Below are 12,836 nucleotides of genomic sequence, written 5' to 3'. Positions count from 1 at the left end.
GGAGGCCCAATTTCTAACCTCAACTCTGACGGTAACTTGTCGGGGTAACCTTGGATGACTCACTGGTTTTCTGGGCTTCCGTTTGCTCATCTGCAAATTGAAGAATTTGACGTAGAGGATCTCTGAGTAACCTTTCAGCTCAAAGCCTATATAATCACCCATTATCCAGAGGAGTGTGGACATCAAAGTAAAGACGTTACCATTTCAGCACAGGCTGACGGCTGTACCTCCTGAGTTGCGAGGCACAAGGTGGGTAGGATGGGCTGAGCTGGCTGTGGCCCCAAGGCCCCATAATCCCCCTCACTTTCTGACCACGGAGGAAAAGGCTGGTCTCCCAGCTAAGACCAGTGCTTCGCAGTCCAGAGGAACACAGTGCTCCAAGAGAGCCTCGAGGCCTGGGGACAGGAAACCCAAAACTACTATCCCCCCCTCTTTCCCCTCTGCCCCTCATTGTGGCTCCTGCAGCTGCTAAGGTCCGAGGCAGCAGTGGTTCTCATTAACCCAAACCTCAGCTTAAAACAATAAACTCGAACTCATATTACCAACTTCCTCCTCCATCCTCTGATTCACATCCAGGAACTCCCAGAGCTGCCCCTGCTCTGTGTGCTCAATGACACTGCTTTTCTCCTTCCAGATTCCCCAGCATGACTGTATCTGCTCATCCTTCCCCCTCCATGTCTTACAGACCGGCTGCCTCTCTGGATCCACCTGGATATGCTCCCTCCTGCCTGGCTCTGGGCCCGAGCCTGGGCCTGGCTCCTCAACAGCACCGGTTTGGTCTGATTTGTCTACTTGGCAGACGCACATCACCACTGCTTCTGACCCTGTGTGCCCAGTGCCGACTCGTCCTGCAGGCTGTTGCCTCTGGGTACCGGGAGACACTTTCTGCCTCATAACCAGCTTCCCGGGTCATGCCTGATGTTCAGACTCAGAATCCACGGTGCAGTAGGGCCTGGGAATAGGTTTGTTTGTTTTCTAAAGATTCCCCATTCAGATTTAGCCATCTCTGTTTAACTTTTCAAAATCCTCTCAGTTCTTATAGTAATCAATTCACTGATTTACTGAGGACTGACTGACTGACACTGTGGGTCCTATACCAGATGACGGGCATTGGAAGGTGCGTGTGGTTTGGTGAGAAATCTGAAATAGATGCAAAGTGTTGCAGATGGGGAGGGATTCGGTTTTCCTAAGAGTGGGGTTAACCTTGGAGAAGTCTCTATGGGGGAAATAACGTTAAGGTTGAGTGCTGTCGCCTAAGTGGGACCGCCCAGGTGGCGAGGAGAGACCACCCCATACAAAGCCAACAGCAGGAGGAAAAAAGGCAAGGAGGCAGAACGTGCATGATGTGTGGAAAGAGGGCGGGTGGCTGGTGTGGCTTGTCTCTCAGTAAGACGGATGGGGTAGCAGTCACCTTGTACCCCGTGCTCTTCACTCTTCACCTCTGTTTTCTTACCTCATAGCTGTTTTCACTTACGAGTTAACTGCACAAAATACATGTTGACAAACTACGAATATATTAGTCCCTGACTCGGGGCTGCATTTTGGCTTCCACGGAAGTAAGCTGGTGAAGAGAAATAATATTACTGAGGGTGTTTCAGTCTAGAGCAGGCCTCTCATCCTCTGCCCGACTGACCGGAGACCCACGGCAGGTCATTCTTTGTTGTGAGGCCGTCCTGAGTACCATAGGATGTTCAGCCACATTCCCGGTCTCCACGTGCCAGTCTGACAACCAAAATCTATCTCTAGACATGGCCCAGTGTCCCCTTGGGGTAGGGGTAGGGTTAAAATCACCCCTGGTTGAGAAGCACCGGTGTAGAGAAACAGGAGAGCTTTAAGAGTCAGACTCAAGCTCAAATCTCGCCAGGACACAAGTTACATGATTATGGAAATGTTCTGCTTAGAACTGGAATTTCTTCATGTACAAGATGGGAAATAACCTCTACCTAGTAGGATTATTGGGAGGGACAAGAGATAAAGTAGGTAAAGGCAAAGGGTCAGGCCAGAGTATTTAGCACAGAGAAGGCAGTAAAAACGGTCAAAATAGTAGAGGTACTAATAAGAGTAGTGGTTCCAATATATATATATATTTTTAATTAACAATGCTGATGTTGTCACTGCTGGTATTACGAGGAATAAAGCCTAAGTGAAGTTAAAAAGACACAATGAATAAATAAGTTCTACTTTGCCGAGAAGCCATAATAGGGCAAGAAATGTTGTGATTCCATTAGCAGACACCACATCCTCTAGGAATCCTTTTACGGTTCTTCAAGTCTCAATTCGAGGTATAATCTACATTCTTCTGAGGCTCTCCACACTTGGTACATATAACTATCCTTGTTTATTTAATGTTTATTTTCTCTACTAGACCATAGATTCCCAGAGGTCCAATTCTCTCTCATATCCACCTGATGCTCCCATCAACTAGCAGTTGGTCATCAATAAAAATTTATTAAAATACTTTTTTTTAATATTGGTTATTTGCTCAAATGGCATTTTTAAGGGTCAAATTCAAAGGATCCCTTTTTAATAGATACACCATTCCATAGAGCACAGTAATTAGAATGTGAGCTCTAGGGGGTGCCTAGGAGGCTCGGTTGGTTAAGCATCCAACTCTTGATTTTGACTCAGGTCATGATCTCACAGTTGATGAGACTGAGCCCTGCACTGGGCTCTGTACTAAAAGCACGAAGCCTGCTTGGGATTCTCTCTCCTTCTCTCTCTCTGACCCTCCCCGGCTCATGCTCGGTCTGTCTCTCTCTCACAAAATAAATAAACTTTAAAACGAAAAGAATGTGAGCTCTGGAATCAGAAGGAGTAGATTTAAATGATTTACCACTTATTGTGTGGCTCTGGGTAAGTCAGGTAGTCTCTGTGAGCCTCACTGTTTTATTTGATAAATGGGAACATGATAGTAGTATATATATATATAAAGTGGCTTTGAGAATCAGTGCTGCTTCTAGACCACTGACAATGGTATTATAGCTCACTGGAATAAACTAGAACTGCTACAGGAGGGCATGCATCAGAAGCTCTTTTTGTAAGGCTACGTAACCAATTCTTCTGCTATTGAAAAAAAGCAAGAAGGGAAGAAAGGGAAGGAAGGAAGGAGGGAGGGCGGGAGGGATTCAAATGTCCTCATTTTGGTTTGACTCTGCAACTCCGATGAACAATTTATGCCAACTCAACACCTGGCAAAAAATCCAGTATCTGGAAACAAAGAGCAATGCTAAACCTAGGCACAGAATCTGCTAACATGATGGGATACAAATGATACCAATTTCCATAGGGAGTGCTCAAACCAAACTCTCTTGCTTCATGGAGAACTGAGGCTGGTACGCCTACTGTGTAGGGATAATTGCATCTGTAATGAGAAGTTATGCTCTCTCTCAGTTGTAACATCCATCCCTCAGGGAGGAGAAAACACTCATTTATTCACTCACTCATTCACTAAACATGCATGTGTTAGGGGTCCTCCATATGCAAAGCACTGGGATGCAGGTTGCTGGGATATATGGATGAAGTGACACAGTATTTTCTCTCAAAGAGCTTACAACTGGTGAATGAGAGCAAGCTGTACATATAAAACTGGGTGACACATGCAGTAAAATGGAAGCAAGTCCAAGATACACAGGGGAAGAGGAAGGAATGCTTAAGTCAGCTAGAGGGAGTCAGGGAAGGCTCCTAGAGGAGGTGAATCAACCGGATTCAAGATCTGAGGGATAATCAGAAGTTTGTGTGATACACAGAACAACTGAGAGAAGGGAGCCTGAGACAGAAATCGGCTTTTTATTGCCTTTCAGGACAGCTGGGGTGCTGGAGCCAAGAACAGACCTGGAACAAAGTTAATACTATTTTTATAAGCTAGAAAAATATCAGCAGCAGGAGCCCTGGCCAGAACCACCCCCGCAAAGAGCAAACAAAGCTAGTCCTATCTTCTGGCTGTCTGCTGCAGAACTTACTAACCAGCACCTTAAGAACAAAATGTTCTTTAATCTTTGATTTTTATTCCCACAAAGTCCTTCCTCCTCTTTTTCCAGAACTGGAAAAAGCAGGGGTTGAGTGTTACTTGCCTCTTTGATCTTCATCCTCCTGTCCCAGGCTCCCTTGAGAATGAGAGCCCAGGGAGATTTCTCCAAAGCAGAGGGCTGACCCCTCCTATCAGTCAGAACAGAGGGTCCAAGGTAGGTCATGCCAGGTCAGCCCGTGAAGGGGCCATAACTGTCGAAGCCTGTTTCAGGGAGGCTTGGGTGGCCTCCAATTCTGACCTCCAAAGCTGAATTCTTAACCTGACATTCAGCAACCTCTTAACATGGAGTTCATTTACCCGTTTCTTGAGACTGCTTCTGATCTCAACCTGCACAAGATCGAAAGCATTGAATCCTGCATTCTGTTCCCAAGTGCCAGGCAAGGAGAATCAGGGCACATTCAGGGAAGGCTGACAGAATCCAGAAGTTCTTTTCCAACTGCCTGTCCAAAAAGAAGACCATTGTCCTGGTACACACCTGACTACAACAGTAACTCAGAGAACTTCCAATTTAAAAGCTTTTACTTTGGTCAGGCATTGTGATTTCAGAGTGAGAAAACCAAAGAGAGAAGCCTCATTATTATGTGCCTACTATGTGCCAGCTGCTTTACCTTCGCTGCTTTTCTGCTTTACCAATGCTCTTAACAACCCTGGGGGGGGGGCGGTGGGGGAGGGGCACATTGCTATCTCTTATTGCAGAAGAGGAAACACAGGAGTGAAGAGAGATGATATTTGGCCCAAGGTACACAGGTAGAGGGAGTAAGAATTTAAACTCACATCTTCAGACTCCGCATTCAGTTCCCTTATTAGAGCATCATAACAATAGAGGTCTCCAACCAGTATTGTTAAGCAATAAACATGCAGGTCGGGAAAGAAGAGCCAGAATTTTCTCTCCGGGAGGAGTGGCACTCTGTCTGCTCTGTTCACACTATAACCCCCAGCGACTAGACCAGTAATTGGCAGGTTTGCAGGTACTCAGTATGTCTCTTTAGTGACTAGGCAGCTGGGTGCATCAATGACCTTCTCAAGACTCTCAGGCCTGCACAGGGCACCGGCAGGGTGAGAAACAAGAGGCAACGTTTGCTTCCAGGCTTCCTCTCTTCACCAGACATCCTAATTCTGTCATGACTGTAAGAGGAGAGGAGGACGCATAAGGAAGTATACGAAGGATAAAACTTGGTCAGAATTATGATCTTGACTGTCTTGCAGTTGCTGGGAAGCCCCCCTTCCTGTGCCCTTCCAGCCACCACCAGCCCCTAAGCTCAGCCCTTAAAGAATCCAAAGCCCTTATTCTACCTTTCCACGTAAAGAGCTTACTTTTGGAAAACATAAGGGAAACTCATTAACTGAAGAGTATTAAAAGCCTGAGTTAAAGCTTCGGAGGGTAAAATTCCCGTCACAGAACCATCTCTGATTTAGGGAAAGAGGGAGGTAGGTCCCTCTAATGGCCTGGATTCCTCCCCGTGGAGCTCCCACACTTTGAGGGTCTACAAATAGCAGGTACCATATGGGGCACAGCAAGTGCTGGGCAGCAGTGAAAAAGGGTGCTTTGGTTCGTCCCTTAGGGAGGTCTGGGGATCTGACAAGGAAACAGGAGTCCTGAAGCCCCTGCAAGGTGCAGGCTTTCTTTCAGCAGGCAGTGGTCCAAGCCAAGTCCTTATCACCTGGCTGGGGGTGGATGGTTGAAATGAATTGAAAAAGCATGATAATTGAAAAAGCACAATGGAGAACGCTTCCCTGACCTCAAACATGACATAGGATATCAGGATTACAAGGGGACAGGAAAACTCCCTATCTATGTAGACCCCGAGTTCTTCTGTGCCTGCTCAAAATCATGCCACTCCCATCAAAAGAACACATTGAAAAGGGAGAGAAACACCCTTCCCTACACTCAGTATTACCTGCCTGCCATTCCACCGACCCACAGGTACTACTGGCTGTTTATAACTTCTCAGGAATTGTGTTAGATCCTGGACACATAAAAGTGAACAAGGCAGACACATTCATAAACTGATAAGCACTACCCTGCTCCGGAAGTCCATGGACTACGTAGAGGAATCAGATACTGCTTGTTATCCTGTTGCATAAGGAAACATTAACTTCCACTCTACAGGTTAAGGCCATTTCACCTTATTCTTGTCTTAATATGACTGTATTCATTTAATAAATTTATCAAGCACTTATAGGAGCCTGATCCAGGGCTCAGCATAGGTGATACAAGAATAATAATATAATGCTCTCAAGGAGCTCAGAGTCCACTGGAAAAGAGAAGCAGATAAATGAGCAATTACAACCCAGTGTGATTATTTCTCTGGGAATACAATTATTCCAGCCCAGTGTGATTATTACCCAGTGTGATTATATTACAACCCAGTGTGATTATTTCTCTGGGAATATAATCTGAGTGTTCCATGGAAGGTTATGCAAAGAACAAAGCGTCTGCTATGAGACTTCAATTTCAAGTAGACATTATGCAGTGGGAGAAGGAGAGGACCAATAAACCAATCTGGGAAGAGAAATACACATGCATTTATACAAACTGGATTTTGGGAGCACAAGTCCATTTAAGTATTTGAAAGATAACTCTTGGTTCTAACACAAAGTATGGACCAGAATATATTTCAAAACTCCTTTGACTATGATCCAAGGTAAGAAATTCATTTTCTTCATGGTCCAGTGTCTACGTTCACTACCCATAAAATATAAACATAAGTCCCATAAAAACAGTGTTGACCCTTACTATGTGATATGTACTCTGATGTTTTCTACTCCAGTTGATTCCACTCTGAAAATCCAATGGTCATGACCTACCAAATTGGTAGCATGAAGTCTTAGCCATAATTAAAAAAACAAAAACACTGTTAGAAAGAAAGTCTAGGGAAAAATATGACTATAGTGGAAGTGAGAGAGATTGAGAATTGAAGAGGAGAGAGGAGAGAGGAGAGGAGAGGAGAGGAGAGGAGAGGAGAGGAGAGGAGAGGAGAAGAGAGGAGAGGAGAAGAGAGGAGAGAGGAAAAAGAAAAAAGAAAAGAGAAAAGGAAAGGAAAGGAAAGGAAAGAAAGAAAAAAGAAAAGAGAAGAGAAGAAAAGAAAAGAAAAGAAAAGAAAAGAAAAGAAAAGAAAAGAAAAGAAAAAAGAAAAGAAAGAGACAAGAGGGAAGGAGGGGGGGAAGGGAAGGGAAAGAGAAGGGGAAGGGAGGAAGGAAAAACTGTAATAAGGATGAAGAAGGGGTAAGAGTCATCAACCCCTTCCTGTAGTCCTTGTCTCCCTGCCCGCCTTCCTACTAAAACTCATGGAGGAGACATGCTGGTTTGGCATAGTTTTAAATTCACCGTCCCCAAGCACCATGTCTACGACACATTGAAGTGTTCAATGGGCCTTTGAAATAATAAACGCCTGAACGCCAGATGTGAGAATTATTTAGGAGATAAAATCAAGACTGCACCCACCTAACTGGATATAGAATATAAACCAAAGTATGAAAAGAAATCCATTAGACTTGTGAGGGTTTTGGAGTGCCTTTAGAACAAACTGTACAGGTAAGTGTACCACCATCATATGTGCTAGCTGAAGTGCACACATCTCTTTCAAATTCTCCGTAAACCAAAGAACCATCCAGATATTGATTCGGGCCATTTTTTTTCTGTTATTCTGTACTGAAAAAATTAACAAGATTATGAATACTACATGTGATTAAAAGTTTGATAACTCTATCCAAATGACTAACTGTAAAAAGGCTTTTCCTGGGGCACCTGGGTCACTCAGACGGTTAAGCGTCCAACTTCAGCTCAGGCCATGACCTCACGGTTCGTGGGTTCAGGCCCTGTGTTGGGTTCTGTGCTGACAGCTCGGAGCCTGGAGCCTGCTTCGGATTCTGTGTCTCCCTCTCTCTCTGCTCCTCCCTTGCTTGTGCTCTCTCGCTCTCTCACTCTCTCTCTCTCTCTCAAAAATAAATGTTAAAAAATTAAAAAAAAAAAAAGACTTTTCCTTACTATACCTGGAACCACCAGCCCTTGATCCCTGCTTTAAAAACAGGAAAGGAGTGTCTTAGGTTCCAAGGAATATTCCGTTTGAACACAGTGTTGGTCATGGACACAAGGTGGGAGGTTACCTAGGCCTCCTGCGTGGGCATCAATAAGTGAGGCTGCCACCGCAATTCCAGCAGGAAGTCCAAGGTCTCTGGCTGCCTCTGGTGTGAGCCCATTTCCAAGAGAAGCTCCAGGAGGCAGTACTTGGTTTCCTGAGTAGACATGAGAAACAACAAACACCTGTCAGTTTGAAAAACACAAAAGCAAACACAGGGTTTTCTTAAGGGAACCTCTCTGCTCCCGCCCCTGTCTTCTGCATTTTCTCAACCTCATGAAGATAAAAACCATGCACCCACAAAGAGTCCCTTTGCTCCTTTGGTGACTTAGGTGTATGTCCTTGGTTCCCGTGGGTCACGCTCTGGGGTACTTTACAAAATCAAGAGCTCTAAGGTACCTTTCAAATTGGAGAAAGATTCCATTCACAGGAAATTCCAAAGATATAAACACAGTGGCCTCTTAAAGACCAGTTAAAACAGTCAAACTGTTCCAAACGGGCTTCGTAACACAGCAGCAGCCCTAACAGCATACCTTACGCACACACACACATCCATACACAGTCCTGGGTTAACATATATTCCTAAGGAAGTTGAGAACCTTTACTTGTGTAGTTGCTTCCTGTCAGAGGATAAGGGAGGGAATTATTTTGTTCCAATAAAAAAAAAAAAATCTCTTCAAAGTTTTTCTCAGTTGGAAACGAGCGCCCAGTCTAAACCTTGCAAACTTAACAAGGCTGCTACTTGCACAACCACAGAATACAATCTGAATGGTGTTCTTTGGAGTTGTGCAATGCAGCGACCCTGATATTTCAAGTGACCTTGAATTCCTGCAGTCAGTCAGGCCTTCAGTTAAGAATTTATTGATTGTCTTGCTTTGTGTGGGCGCTGTGGCACTGTAAAAGGCAGTCCTTGCCCCCAACCTAGTTAGGGAGATGAGATCAGGACACAAGGAGCCATGTAAGTCAGAACAGAATGAAGAAATCCATCTGTTCTCAGGTGTTTAGCAGAGGCTGAGTCCTCCCCCTCCCCTTGTCAAGAAATTCATAATTAGTGTTTGTGCACCGCAAGGAGGGGGTCGGGGGAGATCCACAATATATGCTAAGACCTCTCTGAGCTCCAAGATTCTAAGATTCTGAATGTGTGCTCAGTAATTTGCTTGATGCTAAGATACCTACCACTTGTTCGTTGTTCCATGGAGCCCCCGGGCTAGGCTGAGGTGCTGCAGGACTTTTGGGGTGAAGGGGAAGGTGGGGGTTGAGGGAGGCAGAGGGTGAATGGCTCACCAATCTCCTCTAATTGGAAACAAAAAAACCCTCCACAACACCATTTTTATCCATTTTAGGTAACGAGCTTCATCTATAAATGAATTTGGAAAAAAAAAATCTGCTAAGAAAATCAAGAGGAAGAAGACTGCAACCATTGCAATGCATCCTGGAGCTTCACTGTCCAATTTGGTAGCCGCTTGGCATGTGTGGACTAAACGCTTGAACTGTGGGCTGGAAGAACTCAAGGACCTTAATTTTCCACTTACTTTCATTTTAATTCATTTCAATTTAAAAACTGACACTCAAGTCAGCTACTGAAAAACTTCTTAAGGATGTTTGAAACCACTGTGGCGTGCAAATCTACTTTTTGAATGTTAACTGAGGACATCTAAATCAAATGTTTACAATGAAGTTTTAGTGTATGTATTGGGAGGTACTAAGCAGAAAATATGCATCAGATGTCAAAAACTTTGCATGGAAAAAATAAATGTAAAATAGTCTTAACTTTTATATCAAATGCATGTCGGAATCCTATTTTGGACATATTAGATTATACTACATTGAAATTAATTTCACCTATTGCCTTTTACTTTAATGTGGCTACTAAAAAATTTTAAACTGTGTGTGTGGCTCATATTATATTTCTATAGGACAGCCCTGGTCTGGAAGACAAAATCAAGATGCTCCAATGTTGGGGCAGAGAGAAGGGAGAGCTTCTAGCCTGCTTTGAATACCTAAGCCAGCAGAATCCTAAAGGAGAGTGGTGCCCTTCAAGGTAGACAATCTGTCTCTGGACACGATGTGGAGTATGTCACTGTATCTAGGATCTAGCACATAAAAGACAGCATTTGCCTTTACTGAGCATTTCTGTGAGAGGGACTGTGCTAAGGATCTGCTATGCATTTTCTCAGTTCATTGTCACATAATGCCATGTGAAGGATACTATTACTGTCCCCATTGCACAGATGGATGGGGAAAGTCAGGTTTATGAAGGGAAGATAAGTTCCTTAGAGTCATACAGCTTAAATGTTGGGAGTACAGGCCATAGATTCCACTCCAACCGATGCAAACCTGTGCTCTTATTGGTTAAATTACATATTGGTGGATCTGTTTTTAAAAATTTTAAGTGAAGAAAACAAGAGAAGAAATGACTAAAGAAACAAGAGAAAACAAATTTTTTTTAAAAATTTTTTAATGTTTATTTATTTTTAAGGGAGAGAGAGAGAATACAAGCAGGGGAGGGCAGAGAAAGAGGAAGACACAGAAACCGAGGCAGGCTCCAGACCGTGAGCCGTCTGCATAGATCCCCACGCGGGGCCTCTAACTCATGAGCCATAAGATCATGACCCGAACCAAAGTCAGACATTTAGCGGACTGACCCACCCAGGCGCTCCAAGAGAAGTATTTTTAGAACAAACATTATGTAGATTTAAAAAGTAGCATCATTTGGGGGCTCCTGGGTGGCTCAGTTGGTTAGGCATCATCAGACTTTAGCTCAGGTCACGATTTCACGGTCTGTGGGTTCAAGTTCCGTGTCGGGCTCTGTGCTGACAGCTCAGAACCTGGAGCCTGCTTCTGATTCTTTTTTTTTTTTTTTTAAATTTTTTTTTAACATTTATTTCTTTTTGAGACAGAGAGAGACAGAGCATGAACGGGGGAAGGTCAGAGAGAGGGAGACACAGAATCCGAAACAGGCTCCAGGCTCTGAGCTGTCAGCACAGAGCCCGACGCGGGGCTTGAACTCACTGACTGCGAGATCATGACCTGAGCCGAAGTCGGCCGCTTAACTGACTGAGCCACCCAGGCACCCCCTGTTTCCGATTCTGTGTCTCCCTCTCTCTCTGCCTCTCCTCCACTCATGCTCTCTCTTGCTCTCAAAAATAAAACATTAAAAAAAAAAAAAGTAGCATCATTTGGAAGTCATGCTCACCACCTTCAGATTTTTTGAAAGGGTTAATTTTGATAGGAAAGTAAAAATCGGAATGGTTTCACCTTCTTCCCGATCTTCACAAACATAAAGGCCATGATTTTCATTAAAAAAAAGGTTCTGGAGAGAAGGAGGATTAGCAAGATGGGGAACTCTTGTAATCTTCTGGGCAGCAGGTTAGAAAGAACCCTGGGCTGGCCAGGTACAGGGGAGTCCAGGGTTTGCAGCCAGATCTAGGTTCAAATCATATGCCGGTGGACCACAGGTAGATTTCTCAGCACAGGCAGCATCTTGAGCAAAGGCCAAGAAACATGGGAGACTGCCAAAAAGGCTGAGTAAAGTGGAACAGAACCCTGGCTGGGACCCAGCAGGGGGCGGAAGGAGCAGATAAGGTTGGAGATGGAAGCGGGGACAAAACAGACACTGTAATCCAGACTCAGGTGTCTGAACTTCATCATGAAGATCACGGAGGGCCCCTGGAGGAACAGTAAGCCAGGCAGTGAGGTGACTGGATTTAAGCATTGCTACAGATCTCTTGGGCAGCATGGCAGAAGACAGAAAGGGGTTAGGGACAACAGTTGTGAAGCTATTTCAGGAAGAGAGAAGATATGAACCTTCATCAAGGTATGGGCAAGAGAGTCGCAGGGACAGGCATGTGCAACAGAAGAGATTCTGTGAAGCAGCAAGTTACAGGTCATGGCAGTTGCCTGGATATGGGAAATATGGCTGATAGGGAGACGCCACGGCTTGGATCCCTGTTAAGGACAGACCTGCAGCCCAGTAAGGGCAGTAAGGGCAGCAGACAGCTTCCAGCTGCCAGCTCCTTCAGGCTGCTGTGCCAAAGTGACGCCTTTCCCAGGACAGCCGCACCTGATGACTTAGCAGAGACAGAGCAGAGGGATTGTGATGGCACCACTCACTCCAGAGCACTCTGCTGGGCTGGGCAAGGGGCATGGGACTATATCACGGCTCAGTTTCTCCCTCTGCCTCATCCCCCTCTCCTCACCTTCTTATCACAGATGGCAACCCCTAATAATTTGAGAGAGACCCTCAAACCTGTCTCAGCATCTGCTGCCAGAGAACCCAACCGGGGGCAGTAGGCCAGGCCTTCTCCCCAGCCCACTGGTCCAGGAATGAAAATAAATATGCACAAAGCTTAACATCCTCCTTTGAACTGGAACACAGCCTTCAGGAATAGTCCATCTGGGCCCAAAGCAGGAAGAAGTTTTGTTTATTTAGAGACCGAAAACAAACAGCTTGGCCTAAGAGAAGATGATGGAAAAGGTGGGAATCTCTGAGAAATCACCCCATCAGATCATGCTTTAGGCTTACCAGCCAGGGTTACATCTGAGGGACTGGTGGAGCTGTCAGAAGCAAGCTTTAGTGCGCCTGGACAACTTTTCTGGAAATAATCCTCCTTTCGGCTCTTCCTTGACCATAAAATTAAGTTAATCACAGCATCCATTTTCCCAGACTTAATCAAGACCTCACAGCCTCACCACTGGCTGTCTCACCTAGCCTCTGTTCAGCCATTCAT

At 44.9% G+C, this 12,836-nt stretch overlaps 1 protein-coding gene across 4 annotated transcripts in view; it reads right to left on the bottom strand.

Moving 5' to 3' along the window:
- FGGY (FGGY carbohydrate kinase domain containing) overlaps positions 1 to 12,836 on the bottom strand; it is a 421,185-nt gene that overhangs the window by 211,413 nt on the left and 196,936 nt on the right. For all 4 annotated transcript variants that reach the window (XM_043575117.1, XM_043575119.1, XM_043575120.1 and 1 more), the window contains one exon: positions 8,135 to 8,263. In XM_043575117.1, coding sequence (XP_043431052.1) covers positions 8,135 to 8,263 — 129 coding nt within the window. The remainder of the gene's footprint in view (positions 1 to 8,134; positions 8,264 to 12,836) is intronic.

Source organism: Prionailurus bengalensis, chromosome C1, assembly GCF_016509475.1.
Source record: "Prionailurus bengalensis isolate Pbe53 chromosome C1, Fcat_Pben_1.1_paternal_pri, whole genome shotgun sequence".
Lineage (NCBI taxonomy): Eukaryota > Metazoa > Chordata > Mammalia > Carnivora > Felidae > Prionailurus > Prionailurus bengalensis.
Note: the sequence above shows the minus strand (reverse complement) of the source record. Positions and strands in the feature narration are given on the sequence as shown.